The 22268-nt window shown below is 35.8% G+C and overlaps 1 protein-coding gene across 1 annotated transcript in view; it reads right to left on the reverse strand.

Moving 5' to 3' along the window:
- BTR1L (binding to TOMV RNA 1L (long form)) overlaps positions 1–22268 on the reverse strand; it is a 148861-nt gene that overhangs the window by 34464 nt on the left and 92129 nt on the right. Inside the window, exons 6-7 of the mRNA XM_089412288.1 lie at positions 5882–6040; positions 5704–5765 (exon numbers count right to left, since the gene is read on the reverse strand). Of these exons, the coding sequence (XP_089268414.1) occupies positions 5704–5765; positions 5882–6040 (221 nt within the window). The remainder of the gene's footprint in view (positions 1–5703; positions 5766–5881; positions 6041–22268) is intronic.

Genomic DNA, 22268 nt, shown 5'->3' on the forward strand with positions numbered 1-22268 from the left:
AGTTGGAACCCTGTTACATGTTCACTTCAAAAACACTGGAAAAATTTTGCACCATATCTGAGTTTGAATATCCTAGAAATCTCATTTACTAACTTTGGCTTTATAAAACTTTATATTTTAGGGCATGATCTCAAATCAAGATTTTGTATGAAAGGGCATAGTTAGAGATGAACAATTTCATTTCCGCATAGAAGGAGCTGAAGGAAAAAAAAAGAAACTACTAATTTAAAAGAGATGATTCCCAGGGGTTTTCTGAATTTTGAATTCTCACAATCAGGGTTCAAAGACTTGCAGATATTTGTGTGCCAAGATAAAGTGTTCTGTTAGTAATTCAATTCTTCAGCATATTAAAAAAATAAATAGGTTTCCCTCATTGTTGTAGACTACCACTTATTTAGGTGTAGGAGCAAATTTATAAGGGTTGAACTCTAGGTTAGTGGATTCGGCAGGTCTGTGTCCAAAATCGGCATTTCCAAGTATCTGAACTGGATCCAGCTTGAACCGGCTGAGAAACGACTAAGTGGTGGATCTTGATTTTCGAGAAACGGACTCCATCTTCCATAAACGGATCCCACCTATCAGAAACAGATCCTTCTACATACAGCCAAATTTCAAACGGATTTCAAAAAATTTCAATCGGGGTTTTTAATTTTAGGTTTCTTTCTTGGGTTTTTAATTAACCGAAGTGGTCCCATGGACCCATTGTTACAATCTTTATCGACCCTCTCACTTAGCACCAGTGGGCAGCGTTCTTGTTGGCACTTCAAAGGCGACTGCTCCCATTCTTGTCGGGACTCGGCCCTCTCACTTACCACTGAGCAGACAAGCTCTAAATCTCTGCCACACGCAGACATGCTCTGGCACTCTACTCCACGCAGACAGGCTCTGGCACTCGGCTCCACGCAAACAGGCTCTAGCATGCAGACAGGCTCCGGCACGCAAACAAGCTCCACGCAAACAGGGCTCCAAAGGCTCCGACTCCAGCTACACGCAAACGACCCTGCCACCACCTCCACATCTATCGGCGACTGCACGGTGCTCTCTGACTCTAGCTCCGGCTCCACGAAAACAACCCCGACCCTATTTCCACAGCGACCGGCAACTACACAGTGCTCTCCGGCTTCGGCTCCACGCAAACGACCCCAACCCTACCTCCACAACGACCGGCGACTACAAAAAAAATTAATTGCACAGTGCTCTCGGGCCAGAGGTGTTAAAAAAATTAAATTATAGGGACAGGGACAGAGGTGTTAAAAAAAATTACAGGGACAGGGACATAGCAAGAGTTTGAATCTTGAAAGGTTAGTTTCTGCATTATATAAAACAGATTTTCACTACAGTTGAAACTTGAAATGCATATAGTGCACTCTTAGCTTTACATTAAAATTTAAACATTTCTAAAAAAATTTAAATCCTTGCACGAACAATGCACAGTGGACTCTTAGGTGTACAATTAAATAGCTTTTAGACGTTAAACATTATGATTAAACACTATACATTAGAAATGGAACCATCAAGGCTAAGTGGAGAAAAACATCAATACAAACCCAAAATCTCCTTTATGGCAGTATGTGGAGATTATTGGAAAAAATCCAAGAGGTGGCTCTTATAAATGGAGTGCAATGAATGCCAAGATATAAAAAATGGCTCATATACTAGAGTGAAGGCCCATCTGAATGGACAAAACTAACACAAGGGTGCAAGTATGCATTGGGCCAAAAAACGCAAATGGCATATCTGGCCAAGGTTTGAGTCTTGGAAAAATAAAATTCTATGCATCTTTGCAAGATGTTGCTAATAAGAAGTTTGCTAAGGGAAAACACTCTCTACAACTAGGCCTCCATTGCCATCTAGGTCTGTTGCCACAACTAATAAAAGGCCCACTCTAAGCCCTCTTAAAGCAGTTTTCAATAACTAAGATAGAGACATAGTCGATGAACATGTAGATCATTGCATTTATGCAAATGGGCTAGCATTCAATTTGGTGCGCTCTCCTTATTGGAATCAAATGATTAAGGCAGTTAATTAAGCGCCAAAAGGCTACAAAAGCCCTAGATATGAAAAGATTTGCACTACTTTGTTGGCATTAGAGAGACAATCTGTGGATAGACAGCTACAGGCAATCCAGGATACATGGCCAGAAACAGGGGTGTCCAACATTTCTGATGTATGGAGAGAAACCAAAGAAACCACCCGTTAATTAATGTTGTTGCAGTATGCCCCCAAGGGGCAATGTTTTTTAAGGTTGTTGATTGCAGTGGAAAAGAGAAGATGCATCTTTCATATCCACAATTCTTATTGATACAATAGAAAGTGTGGCGCTACATAATGTTGTCCAAGTCATTACAGACAACGCACAGTTTTGTAAAGTTGCAGGTTTGATTGTGGAGGGTAAATATGATCACATATTTTGAACCTTATGCTTGCTAAGATTGGTGAGATTGAATGGATTAATGAAATATATGTAGCAGCAAAAGAAATCCAAACGTTCATAAACAATCATTCAATGTGCCAGGCCATATATCGAGGTTTTGCAAAGTTGGATCTACTGAAGGTACTCTTTTTTTAATCAATATTATTTCAAATTTGTATTGGAAATTCTTAATTTTAATTACAAATTTATATATGATTTCTCATTTGACATTTGACTTTTTGAAACTTATAGGTTGTTGAAACTCGTTTTGCCTCTCACACTCTTGTCATAAAGAGGCTTGTGGAGGTGAGACAAACATTACAAGCAATGGTCATTGACGCTCTTTGGGAATCATGGAGAACTTCCACTTCTAGTAGAGGGCAAAAAATCAAGTCCATCATTCTTGATGATGCATGGTGGGACAAGGTCCAATACCTTCTGTGGTTTACTGAACCAATCTTGACCTTGATCAGGACATTTGACACAGATACACTTTGCTTGGGGGAATTTTATGAAAAACATTGATAGTATGTTGGAGAGGATAAGGGAAATTATCAGAGCAAGTGAAAATGACCATTTTGAAACATTCTATTATGAAGTGAAGGACATAGTTACAGAATGGGGAAACAAAATGACCACACCATTAACATTACACCCCAAATATTATCATTCCAAAATGATGTCTTTACTTGGTAGAATAGCACCAAACAAGGATTATGAAGTGATACAAGGATACAAGACAGCTTTGAGAAAAAATTATAGAGGTGTGAGAGTTGCAATCGAAGTATGCCAAGAATTTGGAGGATTTGTACAATCTACAAGTAGCTTTTCAAACCCAATAGCTATGGATGATCAAGGGAATCTTGATCCTATTACTTGGTGGGGCTTCCATGGCGGGGATAGCATTCATCTCTCCACTCTAGCCACCAGGTTGTTATCATATGTTGCTAGTTCCTCATCAACTGAGAGGAATTGGAGTACATATGGCTTCATCCATTCAGTGAAGCGAAATAGGATGGGAGCGGCAAAGGCTAGGGATCTTGTGTATGTTCATCCCAACCTCTGTCTTCTATCACATGTTGAACCAAAGTATAAAAAAGGTCCAAGCAAGATGTGGGATGTGGAGCCTTAGATATTTGACTTGAACCTGACACCGAATGCCATGACTCACCTCAACCTACTTGAGGATATTGTTCCACCACTAGTCTAGCCTACTGATGCAACTTCCTACATTCCAGGACCCCCATCATCTATTCGTGATGTAAAATTGCAATATGCAAAAGATAATGCAGATCCATTTGAGGATATGTAGTTGAACCTGCTACACATTATGATATTAGCAGAGTGATCATGGATGAGGCGCTTATTTTTGTATTTACTATTATCACTTGTGATATTATCCATTTTGTATGAGGGAGGATGCTTCATTTCAGTGTTTCAGTCTTCATATTTATAATATATCTAATGGTTTCAGTTCTAAAAGTGTTTGATGGTTTCAGGAAGTATTTGATTTTTGAACTTTAAAAGTGTGTGTGTTTTTTTTTTATATTAATTATAATTTAATTTTTTTGTACTTTACGTATCCTTGTCGTATCCGGATCCTGGATTTTCAAAAAACTAGCGAATCCGTATCCGAATCTTGATAACTTAGGTTGAACTAGATCAAAGACTCTTCAGTTATTTTAGTCAATATGATGTTGGACACATTCTAATTTTCTGTGAGATGTCCGCAAGTATAAACATCCAGGTTACAAGCATAGGGCACTTTAAACCGTCTTGTTGGAGAGGTTTTGGAATGAATCAGGATCAAAAGCTGCAGAATTCAAAGGACATTATCTTTGTATACAGCACATCCTGTAAGGTCATATGGAGAACACTGTATAGGAATGAAGATGAACATCCCAGACCTCCGATTCAGTGAATTTGGATCCAAAGTTATGAATGTGCACTTGACGACATAATCATGAATCAAGCTTAAGTGAGGAAGAACACAGTAAAATGCATGCTTTAATTTGAATGTTGCTGCAGAATAATAAGAAAAATATGTTCACACAAATATAGAGTTATAAATTCTTACTGCAGAAAAATAAGGAAGATCTGTTCACACAAGAAAAGAGTGAGAAATTCTTAAAGAGCTGAACCTTAAGAGTTTTTTAAATTTAACAACTAGTTCTCAAGCAACTCCTGAAACTTAACAATTAAACTTCTAGTCTATAGACTCTAGAGCACCAGAAGCCTCGTCTAGTAGTTCAAGTTCATCAGACTACTTCAAATAGAATATGTTTTGTATTAGAAAAGTTTTGCACAAAATAGCAGTATGCTGGCAGAAGAGGAAATATGCAACGACTTGAGGTCTGGGGGGGTGGTTAATACTAGTTAAAGCCTTGAAATGTCTTCAGATATTTCAGTCAATATGATTGAGGATGCACTTTTCCTTTTCGCAAAATCCTGTCAAGGTATGCACTGTGATGAACTGAACTTAGCTTTGTTGAAACCTAAAAAGGATTGCACAGGTTCAGAATTTAAGGCTATTCTCCTTGGAATGAACAGTGAGCATACACAAGATTATGTTGGAGCAAAGGAAAGCTTGGAGTAACAGTGAACAGGCTTTACATAGATTATGTTGGAGAAGCCTATGAAAAGTTAAGGAACAAAGGCTGCTGGAGAATTTGTCAAATCTCATATGGAATGCAGATCACTCTTTACAACTGTTTATCCAAAATAGATTGCTGAAAAAGATGTCTTTTTGACAGTTGCTAATCCAATCTCTGCTTGGGAAAATCTGCCAATAATCCACTAACTTCTCGTTGTTCCTTAACCAAGCATGAAAACGAAATCCAATTAAGAAATGTCTATCTGGATAGTTTGCTCAATAAATTTGGAGATATGAAGGCTTTAGTAAATGTGTAATTTACTTCCACTACTCCCCACTTTCCCACTCAGTAGGACAAGCTGATAGGTTTGACCACCTTGTTTACTGCAGCCACTTAGGCACAACTCACCATTAAAGTGAACTGGGCCATAGCTGAAATCATAATGGTTTTTAAAGAGGTCATTAAGCTAAAAGTGGGTGATGCCTTGATATAATAGTAACTAGCCTCAGGAATACCTTCAAGCTCCGATTCTCATGTCATGTTATGATGCAACATAGCAAACTTCAGATATACAATGTAATAACTTTCATGAATTATAGTAACTCATTTTAGTCTTTTGAAAATCAAGAAGTTTCATGATATTTTACTAACAATTTTTGTGTTTGTCATAATCATTAGATAAGTTTCAGTCCTCACCTATCATTTGTACCAGAAATAAAATCTCCACGGTCCGAGATTTTTATTTTGGCACCACTGACCTGCAAAATGATAAACTTGGATATTTCAAGGCATGCTTCTGTAAAAGCTTCTTTCAGATAAATATACAAGTGAAAGTTCAAAATCTCTGAATACTTTCCCACAAATAAACGTTTACCTGTTGAATCTCAAGAATAGTCCTCCCAGCACGGCCAACTATTACACCAACACGCTCATCAGGAACAGCCATCTTAAATGATGTGTGTGTACCAGTTGCTACCAGGGGCACACCAATTGGAAGAGGACTTCTCAGTGCAACCAATGGTGCCATCAACCCCTAAAATTAACAATTAAATAATCAAATGATGTTATGAACTTTTACTGTTCATTATCTAAACAAACACCAGTTTGAGATGGTTGGCTACTATGCTAACCTTTCATTGAAAATATCAATCATACAAAGAGAATTGTGGCCTGCTTCAACCAAGTTCTTCCTTAAGTAAATACAGATTAAGTTACAATTACTGGAACGATGACAGCAAATAAGATTCAACTAGCCTGATGGATTCTTATATGTATTGCATAAGAGAGTTTAACTTAAAAAGCTCAATTCTGTCTGACCCTTCCTAAAGTATTCTGCATTATTATTATATCATGTAAGAAAACTTTTACAAGCATTTCAGAAAGATATTCTATTCCAACTTCAATGAAACCGAGAATGTCCTCAATGTCTGTAGCATCTGATAAATAAAATGTTAGCTTTTTAACCATGGGAAATTGTAAGCATATCACTTCTTAAGACACTACTTCGATGAATTTCAAGTCTATAACATCTGACAATTAAAATGTGAGTTTCTTAACCATATTGGAAAGCATCGGACTCTACTGAATACCCAACTAAGAGAAGATCAATACCAACTCCCTAATTAAATTTACTGAGATGGATTATTCTTGAGAAATACCGAATATCATTATTTTTTGTTAGACCAAGTTACATTCTATCCCATCTTAAAACCAGATGTACTGAACAAAGCAAAGATGACACTAGAGAACCGTTGTTGTATATAACATCAAAGAAGTATCACTGATAAACAATATCAATTGCAAACACACAGTGTACCCAACCATAAAGATAAGCTTCTCTTGCTCATCAATATATCAACCAAACAGTGTGAGTGATAGTTGATAACCTTCTATAAATATAAGGTCTAGTTCTAATCCAGACAAGACCTGCCTATATAAGGTCACCACCAAAGTAGATTTTAGGCATATCACTTTTTGAGACATCACTTCGATGAATTTGAAATATACAGGAACTGAACTAAAACGTGAGTTTCTTACCCATATTGGAAAGCATCAGACTCTACTGAACACCCGACCAAGAGAACATCAATATCAACTCCCTAATTAAATTTACTTAGAGGGATTCTTCTTGAGACATACTGAATATCATTATTTTTTGTTAGACCAATTTACATTCTAGCCCTTCTTATAACCAAATGTAGAGAACCACTGCTGTACGTAACATCAAGGAAGTATCACTGATAAATAAAATCAATTGTAAACACACTAGTATACAACCATAAAGATAAGTTTCTCTTGCTCATCAATATATCAACCAAACAGTGTGGGTGATAGTTGATAAGTTTCTATAAATATAAGGTATAGTTCTAATCCTGACAAGACCTGCCCATAAAAGTCAGCACCAAAGTAGATTTACCATCATTATTAGAAATCTCTTTCCTGGTCGGTAATTTGTAAAATTGTTACATCATAGTTGTTACCATCAAACTTATTTTCATTTTAACTTCAACGTTTGTTAATTTTCTTCATTTACAACTAGAAGTTTACACACAAAGTTATGTCTAGACTCTAGACTCTATCCATGGGAATAAATACAATTCTCCAACTTTTTGAACATTAACAAATTGCCTTCAGATTGTTCAGCATCAAAAATTACTATACCAAAAAAATGCAACTTAATTTCCAAGAAAACACTCTATCCAGAGAAAGCTTTCTCAAGGATAAATGGGGCAACCAAAACAAAACGTAAATTCTCTAAATAACAAACCATTTCTCAAGCAACCATACAAGAGTGGATCAACATCTTTTGAAAACTCCAGGCAAAAAGAAGTCCTTAGAATTAAGAAGTAAATAAGACACAAATCTATTACCATCAAATTTTCATTCTCCTTAATCTTCATTTTCATCCTTTTCCTTAAATTTTTAACATTACCATAAAATGACTCAGGATGTTTGAGAGTGGTTCCGACCTCATTGGATTTCATATGGAGAAAGTAGAATTTTAGATTTCATTCAAAATCCAACAGACTTATCAGTGTTTCAGGATTTCAGGATTGGGGGATTGCAATGTTTCCATTGAATTTTGTCATGTATTAGGGTATGGAACTCGTATTTAATCAAGAGCACCAATCCCTCTATGTACTTTGATGTTAGTAACATTGGTTGTCGAACTCCTCTATCATGACCCTCTTAAAAATGTACTCATCACTCAAACAAAATCTTGACTTGACATGCTATGTTTTTTTTTATCTTATGTTAATGCCTAGAGGGTGATATAAATGACAAAGATCCCTATACAGATATAGAGGTAATGACAAAGATACCTCTAGATATTAATGCTTAGAGGGTGATATTAATGACAAAGATCCTGATTTTCAACAAGACTAAAAAATTAGACATTTCTCGTGGTGGCAAGAGGCCCAAGCATAAGCAATAGATAATAGATTTACTTGTCTTTTCTAGTTTCTAGTAGTTTTTATAACTATTGACTCTTTCATATTTATTATGATAATTTTTTAAACAATATATGACAATTTAAGTTTGAAGTTGGCAATTATAACTCATTAGTAATGAATTATGAATATGATGCTTCATGAAAGTCGAAAGTTGTTTCACTTCATTTCATTTTATAACATTTCATTTCATGTTAGATATTATTTGTTGTAATGGTTACACTTCGCTTACAAGTACAACTTTGGTGATCAATGATGATAAATGTTATATATTGAATTTTGAAAGCTTGAAACTTTAAGATTGATGAATCATGACACTCAATATGTTGTATGTTACTATGTTACTAACTTGTGGACGTGGTTGATGAAGATTATAACTTCTAGATGATTGTTGTTATATGGTTCAACCTATGTTTTTTACTATGTTGCCTGGAAACGTGGGTTCGGGGACGGGGACGGGGACGACATTTTTTGAAACAGAGTGCGTGGCTTCGTCGGGTAATATAATAATATTAAATTTTAATAATTAAATTTTATAAATTATAAATTTATAAATTATAATTAATAATATATATGAAATTTGAATTTGTATATTTTTCAACTTTAAACAAGAAAACTTTAATCATTTAAACATGCACTTCATCGAACATTCAACATTCACATTGAAATTTCAAAATTTATCACCAAAACTATTCAGTGTTTACATATTAATAAGAATCATGAATCATGATATATGTCCATTGTCATACTACATTCAGAATTTGCCTTGAGGCATCTCCAAACACGAACTAGGAAATTTTAAAATACTAAAATAAAAATAGCTAAATCCTAATGAACAATGACTTCCTCAAGCCATGTCATCAACATCCATGTCACCAACATCACTTGGATCTTCAACTAGCATGCTCTCCAGGTAGGAGTCACTCTCATTTTGAGGCTCTTGCTCATCCATAGCAAATGGAGGTAGCTCAATAAGGCCAACTGGTTGTATCTCCTCTTCCACACCCATAGCATCATCTATGTGTTGGTCCCATCTCTTGAAAGGACCCTCCTTGTACCCCGGGTCTTTTCGAGATATGAGACGAAGTGTGCTATGAATGTACACTAAGTTCTCTGCCTTCTTTGAGCCCAACCTATTTCTCATTACTGAATGAATAAAGGCATAAGTACTCTAATTCCTCTCACAAGATGAAGAACTAGCTACCTGAAATATTAGGGGAAACCCATTAAATTAATTAAAATTTTAAAAATAGAAACTAAAACTAAAATGAAAATTTAAAAATTAAAAATTAAAAATTAATTTCTTATTTAATTGAGAATTTTTCAAATTTTGAATAAGATGAGGAACTCCAAACTAGCTACCTATCCAAGTAACTGTATGGCAAACTGCTGCAACTCAGGAGCATCAACACCATGAAGCCACCACCAATCAATTGGATCCTTCTTCTTGCGTCTATCTGCCAAAGATGCATGTGAACCAAAGACACCTCGCTGACGTGAAATGGGTAAATCGGAACAGCTCAACCAAAAACAAATATGAAATTCGATCACTGTGGGTTAGTAAAAAGTTTAACTTTTAACTTTTAAGTTTTTGACATTTGTTAATAATAAATATCATATTATTAATTTTTAAATTTTATTTTTTAAATTTCAATAAAAAAAATTACTTGAAAATTAAATTTTTAATATAATTTTCTTTTTCTGAAGAATACAAAGAACCCGAAAAACCCAAACCGAAAAACCCAAAGAACCTGTTAAAGGAAAAGAACCCAAATTTTTTTTTTGGAGAACCCAGTTCTTATGGGTTCTTTTAAGAAGAACCCGTACCCGAATCTGGTACTTAGGGATGGGTTCGAGAACCCCACCCCCGGGTTCGGGAACCCGTGCAACATAAGTTTTTTATGTTTTTTATATCTAATTCATCATTATACATGTTTTTGTTGACATATATGTATCAAAATTAAAAAAAAATATATATATATATATATATATGACATAAAAAACGCTTTGGGATTCGCACCCAAACCGGGAGCTTCTGAAAATGTCGCTCCTGCACCCGTTTTCACTCCCGCTCCCAAGTAACACTGCCTCATGCTCTTTACAATTCCCTCCATTCATCATGCTCTTTTCATCCTTCTCATTTTGCTTCCTTCATTATGTACACGCATTGATCATCGACAAGTAACACAAAGCAAAATATACAAGTACAAAAGCATGATTATAATTTTGATAATCTAGAGATTCCATGGCCTTTTAGAGAATGATAATTCCTTGGATTTTCAAATAAAAACACTAAGTTTCTTGATTTTTGCCTATGACACATCAGCGTTAGGGTTTGAACCCAAATTCTCGTCCAATTATGCCCTCACAAGGGTTTTCCATACACCCTAGACTAACTACAAACCCTAGAATCCAAAAGCTAGGGTTTCTATGAGGGAACGGGTTTCTCACTTGACAAGGGTTTTACTACTTCAAGCATTATCTAGGGTTTATACTCCCTAGATTCCAAAGATGAAGTCTACAAGCCCTATGATCATATAAAAACCTAACACATTCAACCATGCATAAAATAAATGCACATACCTTATGACTACATACCTTAGTCAGTCATGATTGCTTGAAGCTACTACAAAGTCTTTTCCTTGAATATATTGTTCAAGGTATATTTACTTGCACAGCTCACACAATCTTCTTACTATTTTCAGAAGTGCGGACTCCAAAGTTGCCATATTTGAAGTATGTCTTCCAATGTGGCCTTCCAAGGTACTGCTCTTTCCAAATCAAGATGTTCTACAAATCTTTACATGTCATCACACAGCCATGAAAGAACACAATCCTTAACACTTCAAATATGAACTTTTCAGCACTCTTTAGGGCTCCTGTAGCATGCCCTAACTGCGACCCAATCACAATTCTATAACACCTTGTGTAACCTCCCTTACATCGCTTTTAATCCCTTCATTGGTTCCTCAATATATGTGGCCTAGCTGCAGCAACTTGCTAGACTGCTCGGTCTTCCAAAATAAGCCTTACGGCCCTTGTGAACAATTGTTACAGGGGTTTCGGACCTCCATAAGGAACAGAGATACCTGCGGCTAGATCACAGAGAATTACCATAAGACTTATGCCCAAAACTTGTTGCAAACTTGGCCAACGCCTCTCCTATTCTACCTAGAACGAAACATAAGAAGAAACATAACTTGTCCTCTCCTTCAACTCGTCTAGACTCCTTAGGTATGTGGTGCTTCAGATTGCTTCTTATCTTTTGATGAGATGCACATGAATGGTTGTATTGTGGGAATAACTCCTCCATAAATATGACTCCTTAGCATCTTATTTTGTCCTTCAAATTTAGTCTTCTTATGGAGATATGTCACTACAATATTATCACAGAGGTTCTGCTCTTCATTGAAGACAACTTCAGAAATGAGTGATGTGATAGTCTTGATGCTTTGAATGTGTACCTCAGAATGTCCTTGGAGTGATTAGTACCTGTATAACTTGAGAAGTATTTTGGAGGAGGTGTCTTGTAGCATAGTTAGATAATTTGCATAAGAAGAAACCTTGTAGATTCTTTGATTTCCAAATCTTGATCTCAGATAGGCAAAGGATAACTCGGATTTTGTCTTTGTCATATGCATGGAGGAGACGTCATACATCAAGTTATTGTAGTCTTGAATTGTAATAATTGTCACTTCAAAACTCAAGTTATTGTATCATATTGGATTGCAAATCTTACATATCTTTTTATTATCCTTCATCCTCTCAGAACATTGGACTTTGGAATTTGATCCTTCAAATTATAGAATAGAAGTAGATCTTGCAGAATTTTGCATACGATGTCACTTTATCTTTCTGCCATTGATGGAGTTCTTGAGAAATCAAGGGCATTAGCATTAGGTGATTTCTCTTCAATTAGTGATTGCTTGTGAATGTTTTTTACTTCTTTAGATTAGGATCTTCTTCTTCTTAGTTTATTAGTGTTCTTCTTCATCAAACAGTAACCAATGCATGAACATAAATAGACAAGAGACACAGAATGTAGGTTATCAACCAAGGCCAAAACCTCTCACTCCTTGAGAAGAAAGCCCACACAAATTCTTCTTATAGAGATTCCAATTAACGAATACCAAGACCAAGACCCTTGACCTATTAGCCACTCCAAGACCAAGACACTAGTTCTCTGTCTTCTGCTCTTTTCTCCTTCTTGACTCCTCTTCCTCTTCGACCTTCTTAATCCTGAGATCATCTCCTCAACGAGCTGTAGATACACTAGAGATGGCACCAAGACATGTCAATGTAGTGTCACCAAAATGTGACCACTGTAGCAGCACCAAAATACTGTGATAGATCCCAGAACAATAGCTTCTTCATAGCACCACACAGTGGTCTTCCTCTGTTGTAACCTCGAGACCCTTATCTTATGAAACAAAACTTTTGTTGAGCCCTAAAAGGACCCTCGCTACTCCTCCATCGATTATTTGAGTTCCTTCTTTGCATCTGACTTTGTCTCTTCCTTTTGTTGTGACTATGATCCGAATCTTAGAGAGGTTTGAGCCTTACTTACTATGATTTAGCCTTAAACACAAACTCGTTGTCCCTCCCTTACCCATTCGAAGATCTCAGAGATGTCACCGAACTGTTGACTGTACTTCATCACCGAAATTTCAGAGGAATCCAAACTTTTGTGTTGTGATAATGTGGAGACCTTGCCCACCTATTTATAGTGGTTTGTCCCATATAATAAGCCGACCTATACATCCGAATAGGTGTGTCTCCAAATAGATGAGCCGACATGAGTTCTTTTCTCTGTTTTAAGGCCAACTTGAAGAGGAGTATTAGTGCTTGTCGTTGGAGGGCTATTTGACAATGCTATTGACTCAAATACATTTGACACATGCCCAAGAAGGGTTCTTCATACATGACATTGACTCTTTGACTCTAATGATAAATCCTAAGGCTCTCAATGGGAGCCAACTAGATAAAAACTCTTGATCATTAAACCCATGAAGCAAGGCATTACAAAAATAATTTTATCTTCTTCTTTTCATCATTTACAAAGATCATAATTACATGTCATTATGAAGACCAAACCTAGTTACACTTTGCAACGGGAGTAAAGGTATCTTCAAATCATGCCAACATCAGTGATCTTAAAGCCTCCTTCCTCACCTTAGCTCTGATACCATGTTGGAAAATCACTGAGTTTATAGATTAATGTTGATTTTCCCAACTTGACAGTTACTTGTGATATTAGTTGACATTTTATTATCTTGTGTTTATTCCTTCATCAAATAATTATCAAAACGTGAAGATCATGAAACACAAGGAACAAAAGATATAGGCTCTATGCCAGGGCAAAACCCCACAACTTCGAGAAAACTCGAACAATCCACTTCATATAGAATCAGATCAACATGATATTTCTAACGACCAAGTCAAACCACCTCCAAGCTACAAGTCCTCACAAGTCAACAAAAGAATGCCACTTCATTACTGCAACTTTCAAACCACTGGAATCTGCACACCTCTCTAATACTGCTTCAATTTCAAACCTCTGCAAACCCACTGTAATTTTAGACCTTTGCAATACTTTTGTAATTTCGAACCTTCACAATCCTTCTTCAACTTCAGACCTCTGCAATCCTTCTATAATTTCAAACCTCAGCGATCCTTCTATAATTTCGAACTTATGTGATATCATTATGCCTTCCAATTTGAGCAGACTATAGTTGGGAACAGACTTCTTATAGGTTTTCGGTTCTCCTTTCTTTTATATACTTCTTGCTAAGTGATCTTGTATGCCCTTTTTAAGTAATCAAATTGTTGATGTGATATGTTCAAATGAATCCAACTAAGCTCCAACATATACTTGTTTTTGTATGTTTATGAGGCTAACATGATCAAGTTTAGGCCAACATGAATAGAGATTTGTAGGCCGATTTTCTTGTGCTTTTATAGATCGACATGTAATGAATCTTAAGGTTGACTTACAAAGCTTTTTGTAGTGCATTTTTGACTTGTAGCTAGAGGTCTTAATTGACTTCTTGTAAACATGATATTGACATCCTTTTGACTCATAACAAATCCTAAAGGCATGCAATGGATGCCTTGACCTATCAAGCATGAAACCGTTGCTTTTTAAATAAATAGATAAATAATTTTTCTTTCTTCTTTACATCATATATGAGTACAAAGACAATTTATGAAGACCGAACCTAGTTACTTTTCCAACACATAACTCTCCAGAAACTTTCACGGCCTAGCTGAAAATCTCGGCCTCTCTTGTAAAAAATAACACTAGTAAAATTCCTCCAAGTAAATCTGGAACAAACTGAAGAAATCGATCTGGGTATTAAACCCTTAGCTTCCTCTTCCAAATCCCTATGTTGATCTACTCTGGCAAACCTCTGTGTTTCATATTTGCTATGATAACATGTGAAAAATCAATAAAAATATCGCTTATTGCAATCAATCGATAATTATCCAATGTATTTAAATCTGAGCAAAATTGTTATACTGTAAATACTGAATAAAAACACGATTGCAATATTCACCAAAAATAAACTACAAAAAATCTGATAGAAAACCAATCACAAAATGGACACAATATTTTTGGACAAAACGTCCCTGGAAAAACCCCAAAGGGAAAACCAGTTCTTCAAATCTAAGGGTTTTATTAGTCTTCAACAAATTCTCAATTGATAAATATTACAATACTTCTTGCCAAATCCAGGCAAAGCTCCGGCAAAATATTTCTTCAGCTCCACAAGTCGATCTAACCCCTGGAAGGCTCACAACCTCCCTCTGCAACTTGATGTGGACTCACACTGGCTAATACGGCCAGTACGACCCCACATGTGTGGCTCTTAGACCCTCTGATGCTCACAGCCTTGATGGAATCAGACTCTCAACTCTTCTGGCAACTCGCATGGTCTTCCTGGCAATCTCATATGGCCTCCTCCTCTTGGAAAATATGGTCACCACAAGAAATCTCAGCCTCTCTCAGAGAAAACACAACCCTCTTGGAAAGCTCATGACCTCACTAACTCGCCCTCCCTGTCTGCAGTAAAAATATGGAAAAATTCCTCCTCCAAATCTCGGAAAACTAAAAGAATTTGATGAACAAAAACCCCAGAAAAAATTCACCACTTCATCTGTTGTTGAAACCCTCGCTGGTGTCAAACTCAATAACCATGATCACGATCTCCAAGGCTGCCCATCAATTTCCTTTATAATCTCTCATTGAAAAATAAACAGCCAAGATCTAGATCTGAAATTATCTAATCTATGGCTAAGATTACTTAGAAACTTATTTAGAAGTCTCTAGAGGAAAATCGACCATGTCTCAATTATTACTAATTAATTAATCTATTTCCCTAAGTTAAAACTTAGGAAAATAATTAAAATTGATTAATTAATTTAATTAAGACATTTCCATTCAAAATATTAACTTAGGCTTGGAGATATTTTCTACCCGTGTTCCTAGCCTCACTACCATCACCTAAGGCTAGAACCCATGTCTGAGCCACATCAACTAACAATTTGCAAGGGTTATACAGTATTTTCCTGACCAAATTGCAGCAGCAGAATTCTCATCAACCTGCCACCCTAAGTTACCAGGATTCGGATACGGATAGAGATACGGATCCGGATCCGGATACGGATCCGTTGCATTTTTGAAAAGGCAGGATCCGGATACGAGGAGGATACGGCAAGTACAAAAATATATAATAATATTTTTTTTTAAATTTAGAAAATACATTTGATGTTTAAAATCAAAACCATTTATGAATCACAACATTAGAACTAAAATTATTAGATAATTTATGAATTTGAACACTGAAATGATGAAATTTAAAAACTAACAAACAAATAAACATATAAATATTAATGCTAACATATTGATATAATTGTTAAAATAAAGTTATTACATAAAATATATTTTTTTTAATTTATAAAAATTAAAATATATTTTGATTTTTAACAACCTAACATAAAATTATATAAGTTATATAAGTTATATATATATGCCAGATGGTATTAAAAAGCATATATAATATATATATCAATCAGATGGTATTAAAAACTATGATACGTAAATAAATTAAAATAACTTTGTTATATATATATAATATATATCAATCAGATGGTATTAAAAACTATGATACGTAAATAAATTAAAATAACTTTATTATATATATATATATATATATATAACATCAAAATAAACCAAAAAGCATATCTATATATATATCAGATGGTATTAAAAACTATGATAAGTAAATAAATTAAAATAACTTTATCATATATATATTAACATCAAAATAAACCTTTTAATTAAATCGGAAATCTTTATATTTAAAGCTTATTAAAAAAACAAATTGATTTAAAATAACTTTATTATTCATATATATAAATCAAAGATCTTTATGATTGAAAGTTTATTTAAAATAAATAAACTTTTTAATTAAATCAGAGATCTTTATATTGAAAGGTATTAAGATCACTGTTTGGTATTGGTAGAAGTCACAATATGTGTTATCGTGCAAAAAGCCTGAGTTGACAATTTGAAAGCTCAGACTTCTGTATACAATTCAATATCCCATGGATTTGTATTTGATAATCTTATTTTGACAATCAGATTGATTTGGAATCTTACATTCGTGAGAGCAGGCGTATATATCAAATTATGAAACTATAAAACATGTATTACTGTATTAAAACTATGGATCGATGACGCCATGGAATCGATTTGCTGACACGCTTCAAGGCATATCTAAAGCGAGTAGTGTGTTTATATTTGACCGGAATTTATGACAACATTAAAATATTATTCAAATTCAATAAAATCAATTAAAATGTGGATAGGATAAATGATTCGATTCATATTTTATGGGAGTTGGTATAGCAGAACCGTAGTTCTTCAATTTTTCACCGAAGTAATTAAAAATTTGTTGCGCTGATGACTGCACTGTCCGTCTCTGAAATTTTTTGGCCGAAGTAATTAAAAAAATGTTGACGCATAATTTTATTGAAATCTATATATATATATAAAAGCCGGCAGATGGTATTAAAAAACCACGCGTAATTTTATTTAAATCTTTATATATATACGCTGGCAGATAGACGCTGGCAGATAGTCATTAACTAAGTCACTAACTGACCGTACACGGATCCTAGCGTATCCGTATCCGTACCAGTTTCGGATTCGGGGATCCGCGGTTCCACCTCTTGCCTTCAGCGGATCCGGTAACTTAGCTGCCACCTCACAGATCTGAGAGATTGCTTCCACCAATACATACTACTAGACCTATTACAATCTATCATGTGTCATCAATATGATGTAATTCAGTCTTTTGAATAACATATTGATTTGGTTCACCTATGCATTGCCTTTGGCTCTCTAAATCTCTTGGTTGGATAGTAGTTAAACAGTACTGCGGTGACAAGGTTAGCTTTAGTACAGTTACTTTAATTTTTTATTCACTCAAGGCATACAGTCACCTCATTTCATTCATCTTTGTTTAACATTATAACTATCCCAGAGATCTAATTTCAACCACATGGAATATAACTAAGAATTTACCCCTGCTCTTGATTGCTTATAGGCATTTCAAGAAGTTTTTGTGTGTTGATTAGCTGTACTATTTAAGCAGATTTACTTGTTTGAAAACAACATACAACCCCTAGGAACACCCCATGAGACTGGAAAAGCATCAGTTGAAACAGAGAGACATCCAGAGAGGGTTTAGTTGTCTAGAGTTGGTCCACAACTCTATTGGCGCAAATTAACAAGCATAGATTCAAAAGAAAATAGAAAATTCATCACATAAGGTGATTCCAAAATTCTTGTTGATTCTTTAAGAAACAAGACAGAAGGGAAACAAAATATCAAACTTGTAAATTGATACAATTTCAAAAACAAAAATCTACTCTACTAACTGCCCTTGAACAAATCAACTTAACCCACGTTCGAAGGGAAAACAATGGTGTGGTCAATCTCACGGTCACGGCCAACATCAGTGCTAAAGCCATTGATAATCAACGAGATAACAAAGGTGGGGCAGTGGACAGAAGGCCAACTATTGCCTGTGCAGGTGTACATAGATGTCATAGCATAGACAAAATCCATACAAATACACCTACTCAATAAAAATATCAAAATAATGGCATACTGGAAGAGAATTTTTTAATCTTTGTTAAATTATGAAGCTAAAGGTAGGTGAGTTAATGATGGTTTGAAACTGTTAACAGACAGCTAATAGGATAAACCAATTTTATTACTGTCCAATGAGTAACCACAAAAAATAGATAAATTGTACTCAAAAGTAAATGTGGTGTCTATCCATAGTGGTACCATGAAAGTAGCACCTAATTATCAATCACAAAAAAGGATCAATGCTTTCTCTAATAATGTCATCCACAAGAATACCCAAAGGCAAGAACCTGGCTGTGTAGGCCAAGAACCTGGCTATGTAAGCCAATGAGGAAACGTGGATCAAGTAGGTCCATCACTCCATCCAAATCTGGGAAGCAAAATTTCTCAATGGAAGACTGGCAACTCGATCAAACTTGGAGAGTATCACTCTGTATAGACAAAATCCAGCTCAAGGACCTCCATGAGATAATTTGATTGTCAACCTGGTTGTGCGTGTCTTGGGGTATAAAAAGGGAGATCATTAATATTCTTGTGGAAGTCGCTCAACCCATTTTGGGGTAGTGGTCAAATGGAAAACCAAGTCTCATTGATCTAAAACATGGGAGAGTATGGGTGTATACTTGTCATTTGTTCCCTAAATTGAAGGGGCAATAGGGATGAGTGAGGTGATCCTCCTACTGGGCTCTCACCAAAGAGATCCATGCATGGAGTGCAATTTTCAATCTAGCTTGGCCTGTCAATCATATTAGTATGTCGAAAACATTAAATGAAAGCATATGATTACAAGAATGCTTAGTGTACCTTTTGACAAATCACCCATTAGGCCACCTTCCTTCAAGAAGCGTGTCAGATGGGAGACAGCACTAACCAGAGCATAAATGGAGACCTCCAATGTAAAGCTATCTGGGGGCCATCATAGGACTACTGGTTGGTTGGTTGTCAAATGAGGAGAAATATTTTCTCCTATGGGTTACCCACTTTTGGTGGGTAACATCTGGCTCCAACTTGGGGACATGTGCTCATTGCAGAGCGCATTATCCATATGCTTGAATGAAGAGTGCATGAGAATCCTAACAATCCTTGGTGCTCGAACACTTGTTACCTGTACACTCACAGCAACCATAGTTTTCAAAACTGGTTGATCTGAACCAGAAACTGGTCAAATCGGTCGGTTCATTAGCCATGGCCATCAAACTGGTTGAAAAACTTGGTTTTCCAAGCGGTGCACTAGTTTTTTGGTCTGACCGGCCATAAATCGGTCGGTTTATGAAGGAACTGGCCAGTTTATTTCCAGGCTAGCTACAGACCCCACAGAATGCAGTTTTGTGAGTTTTGATGTTATTTTGAGGGAAATTTTGGGTTGTTTCCCTCCAAAAACAAACCCTCTAAGAAAAGTTTACCTCCCCTCTCATTTGCCTCACACATATCAACCCTAGCAACACTAGCAATCAATGGTAATGTTAAATTCTTAAAGTAATAGTGACATTTCCTTTATTTTTCATTTTCATCCTTGTACTTAAATTTTTAACATTACCATGAAATGACTCAGGATGGTTGATAGTGGTTTCGACCTCATTGGATTTCATATGGAGAAACTAGAATTTTAGAGTTCACTCAAAATTCAACAGACTTAGTGTGTTTCAGGATTTCATGGTTTGGGGGTTTGCAATGTTTCCATTTGATCACGACATTTTTCAGGGTACTACCTTCAGACAGGGGCACTATGAGATCGATTGATACCAGTACGTATCGAGACTCCAGATCAGTGAGGATCTGTGGGACCTCAGCCTGCCACATGAGATCTCAACAACAGTTCCATCTCAGATCCGTACCTGGGAGACAAACTAGGTCCTCCAGCATTCAGCAGCATGTGAACCCCCCCAGGATACGATTTAGTGGACAGTCTGCACTTGCCATCAACTCTTCATCGGGCCAACAAACTTTGTTGAGTTTCTTCAGTGTTATTCATTCAGCCTCAAATGTTAGGAGATATGGGTCTGATCCTCAGACCTATTAGCCCCTGGATCTTCTTCGCTAGGGCTAGATGTTGATTTACTTCACGCATTGTATCTTTGATTTACTTCATGCATTGTATCTTTTATAGGAGACCATTTGGTTCTCCCACTTTCTATATACATCAGTGTACTCAACAGTCCCTTTGACCTACCTTGTGGTCATTAGTTGGACATAAATATAATTATCTTATCTTATTATCTTATCTATCATGCATGAGGGTATGAGATTGGCATTTGATCAAGAGCATGAAGCCCTCTAAGAACCTTGATGTTGGCACCATTGATTTTTGAACTTTGTTGATGTTGGTGGTATTGATTGTTGAACTCCTCTACCATGGCCTTAACAAGAATGTCCCCTTCACTCAAAGGAAATAAATTAGTTAGGGATGCTAATCTTTTTCTACCACATTATAAGGTTGAGGAGATGAACCCTTCACTAAACCAAAATCACTAGTCAGGCATGTTAAACTTTTTCAATTTCTATCATATTATAAGGTTGAACAATCCAAGTCTGAAGACTTTAAGCAAGATTATGTTTTTGTATCTCTTGTTGATGATCCCATTTTTAGTAGTGTTGAATCAATGATGAGTTTCCTGAGTGACCATGTTGATCAGTGATTTGTAGTTTTGACGTCTATTTCTGTGGCTACTACTACCACTACTGCTAAGGTTGCAGAAGACTTTTAGGAGTTCTCAAACACTCAGCCAAATTATTTATGTAGCTCATTTTGATGATCCCTTGTCTAGCAGTGGTGATAAGTTTGATCATGATGAGGAGTGATCATGTTGATCACTGATATGTAGACTTGAAGAAAGCCAGTGACACCATAGCTTATAACATTGGTTTTGGACTCTAGAGTCCATTTAGAGCTTCATTGATTATGTATTATGTTGCTTATATGTATTGCACTCGGTGCCAATTTGATATATTCACCTTTACCTAGTATATAGACAAGCAAACTTTGCATATTTATCTCTGTTGGTTTGGAATCATGGTTTTAAATCTTAAAAATAGTTTTTTCATTAAAAACTAATTATTTTATGTATTTTTTTAAAGACTAGTTCATTGAGATTTGACTAGTCCCGGTTTGACCAGTTCCAGTTTGAAACCGGGTTTGATAGATGGACTGGTCCAGTCATTGGTTCCAGTTTTAAAAACTATGACAACAACTTCTTGATAGCAAATAAGCAAGGTGTTGATTTTCACCCTTACAATAAAGCATAAAATCTAACTAGTATGCAAGCAAATCAATATGTAGACAACCAAAGAAGGATACACAAATAAGAATGCAAGGCATACAATCCTACTCTAACTACCTATTTAACATGCCATAAGAGCAAAGTATAGTAATATAACCAATGAAACTATTTGACTATCATATTAAAATCAAACACCTTACCCATATGCTTAATCATGAGATAAAATAAGGAAATGTCATAATCAATAATCATTATCTCAAAATACTCACGAGCAAGATCAAAGTCATAAGGATGGGTGGTGGAGTGTTAGAATTTCCAGGCACCCTAGGTTTGGTCTATGCCTTAGCTAAGCACATAAACACACTAGAGATGCCCAACTTTAACAACTTTGCACAATGGAATATAACAGCAAAGAAATCAATAAAGTACACA

The sequence above is a fragment of the Pinus tabuliformis genome, chromosome 3_1, assembly GCF_031772625.1.
Source record: "Pinus tabuliformis cultivar Carrire ecotype Pingquan chromosome 3_1, CPIR1, whole genome shotgun sequence".
Taxonomy (NCBI): domain Eukaryota; kingdom Viridiplantae; phylum Streptophyta; class Pinopsida; order Pinales; family Pinaceae; genus Pinus; species Pinus tabuliformis.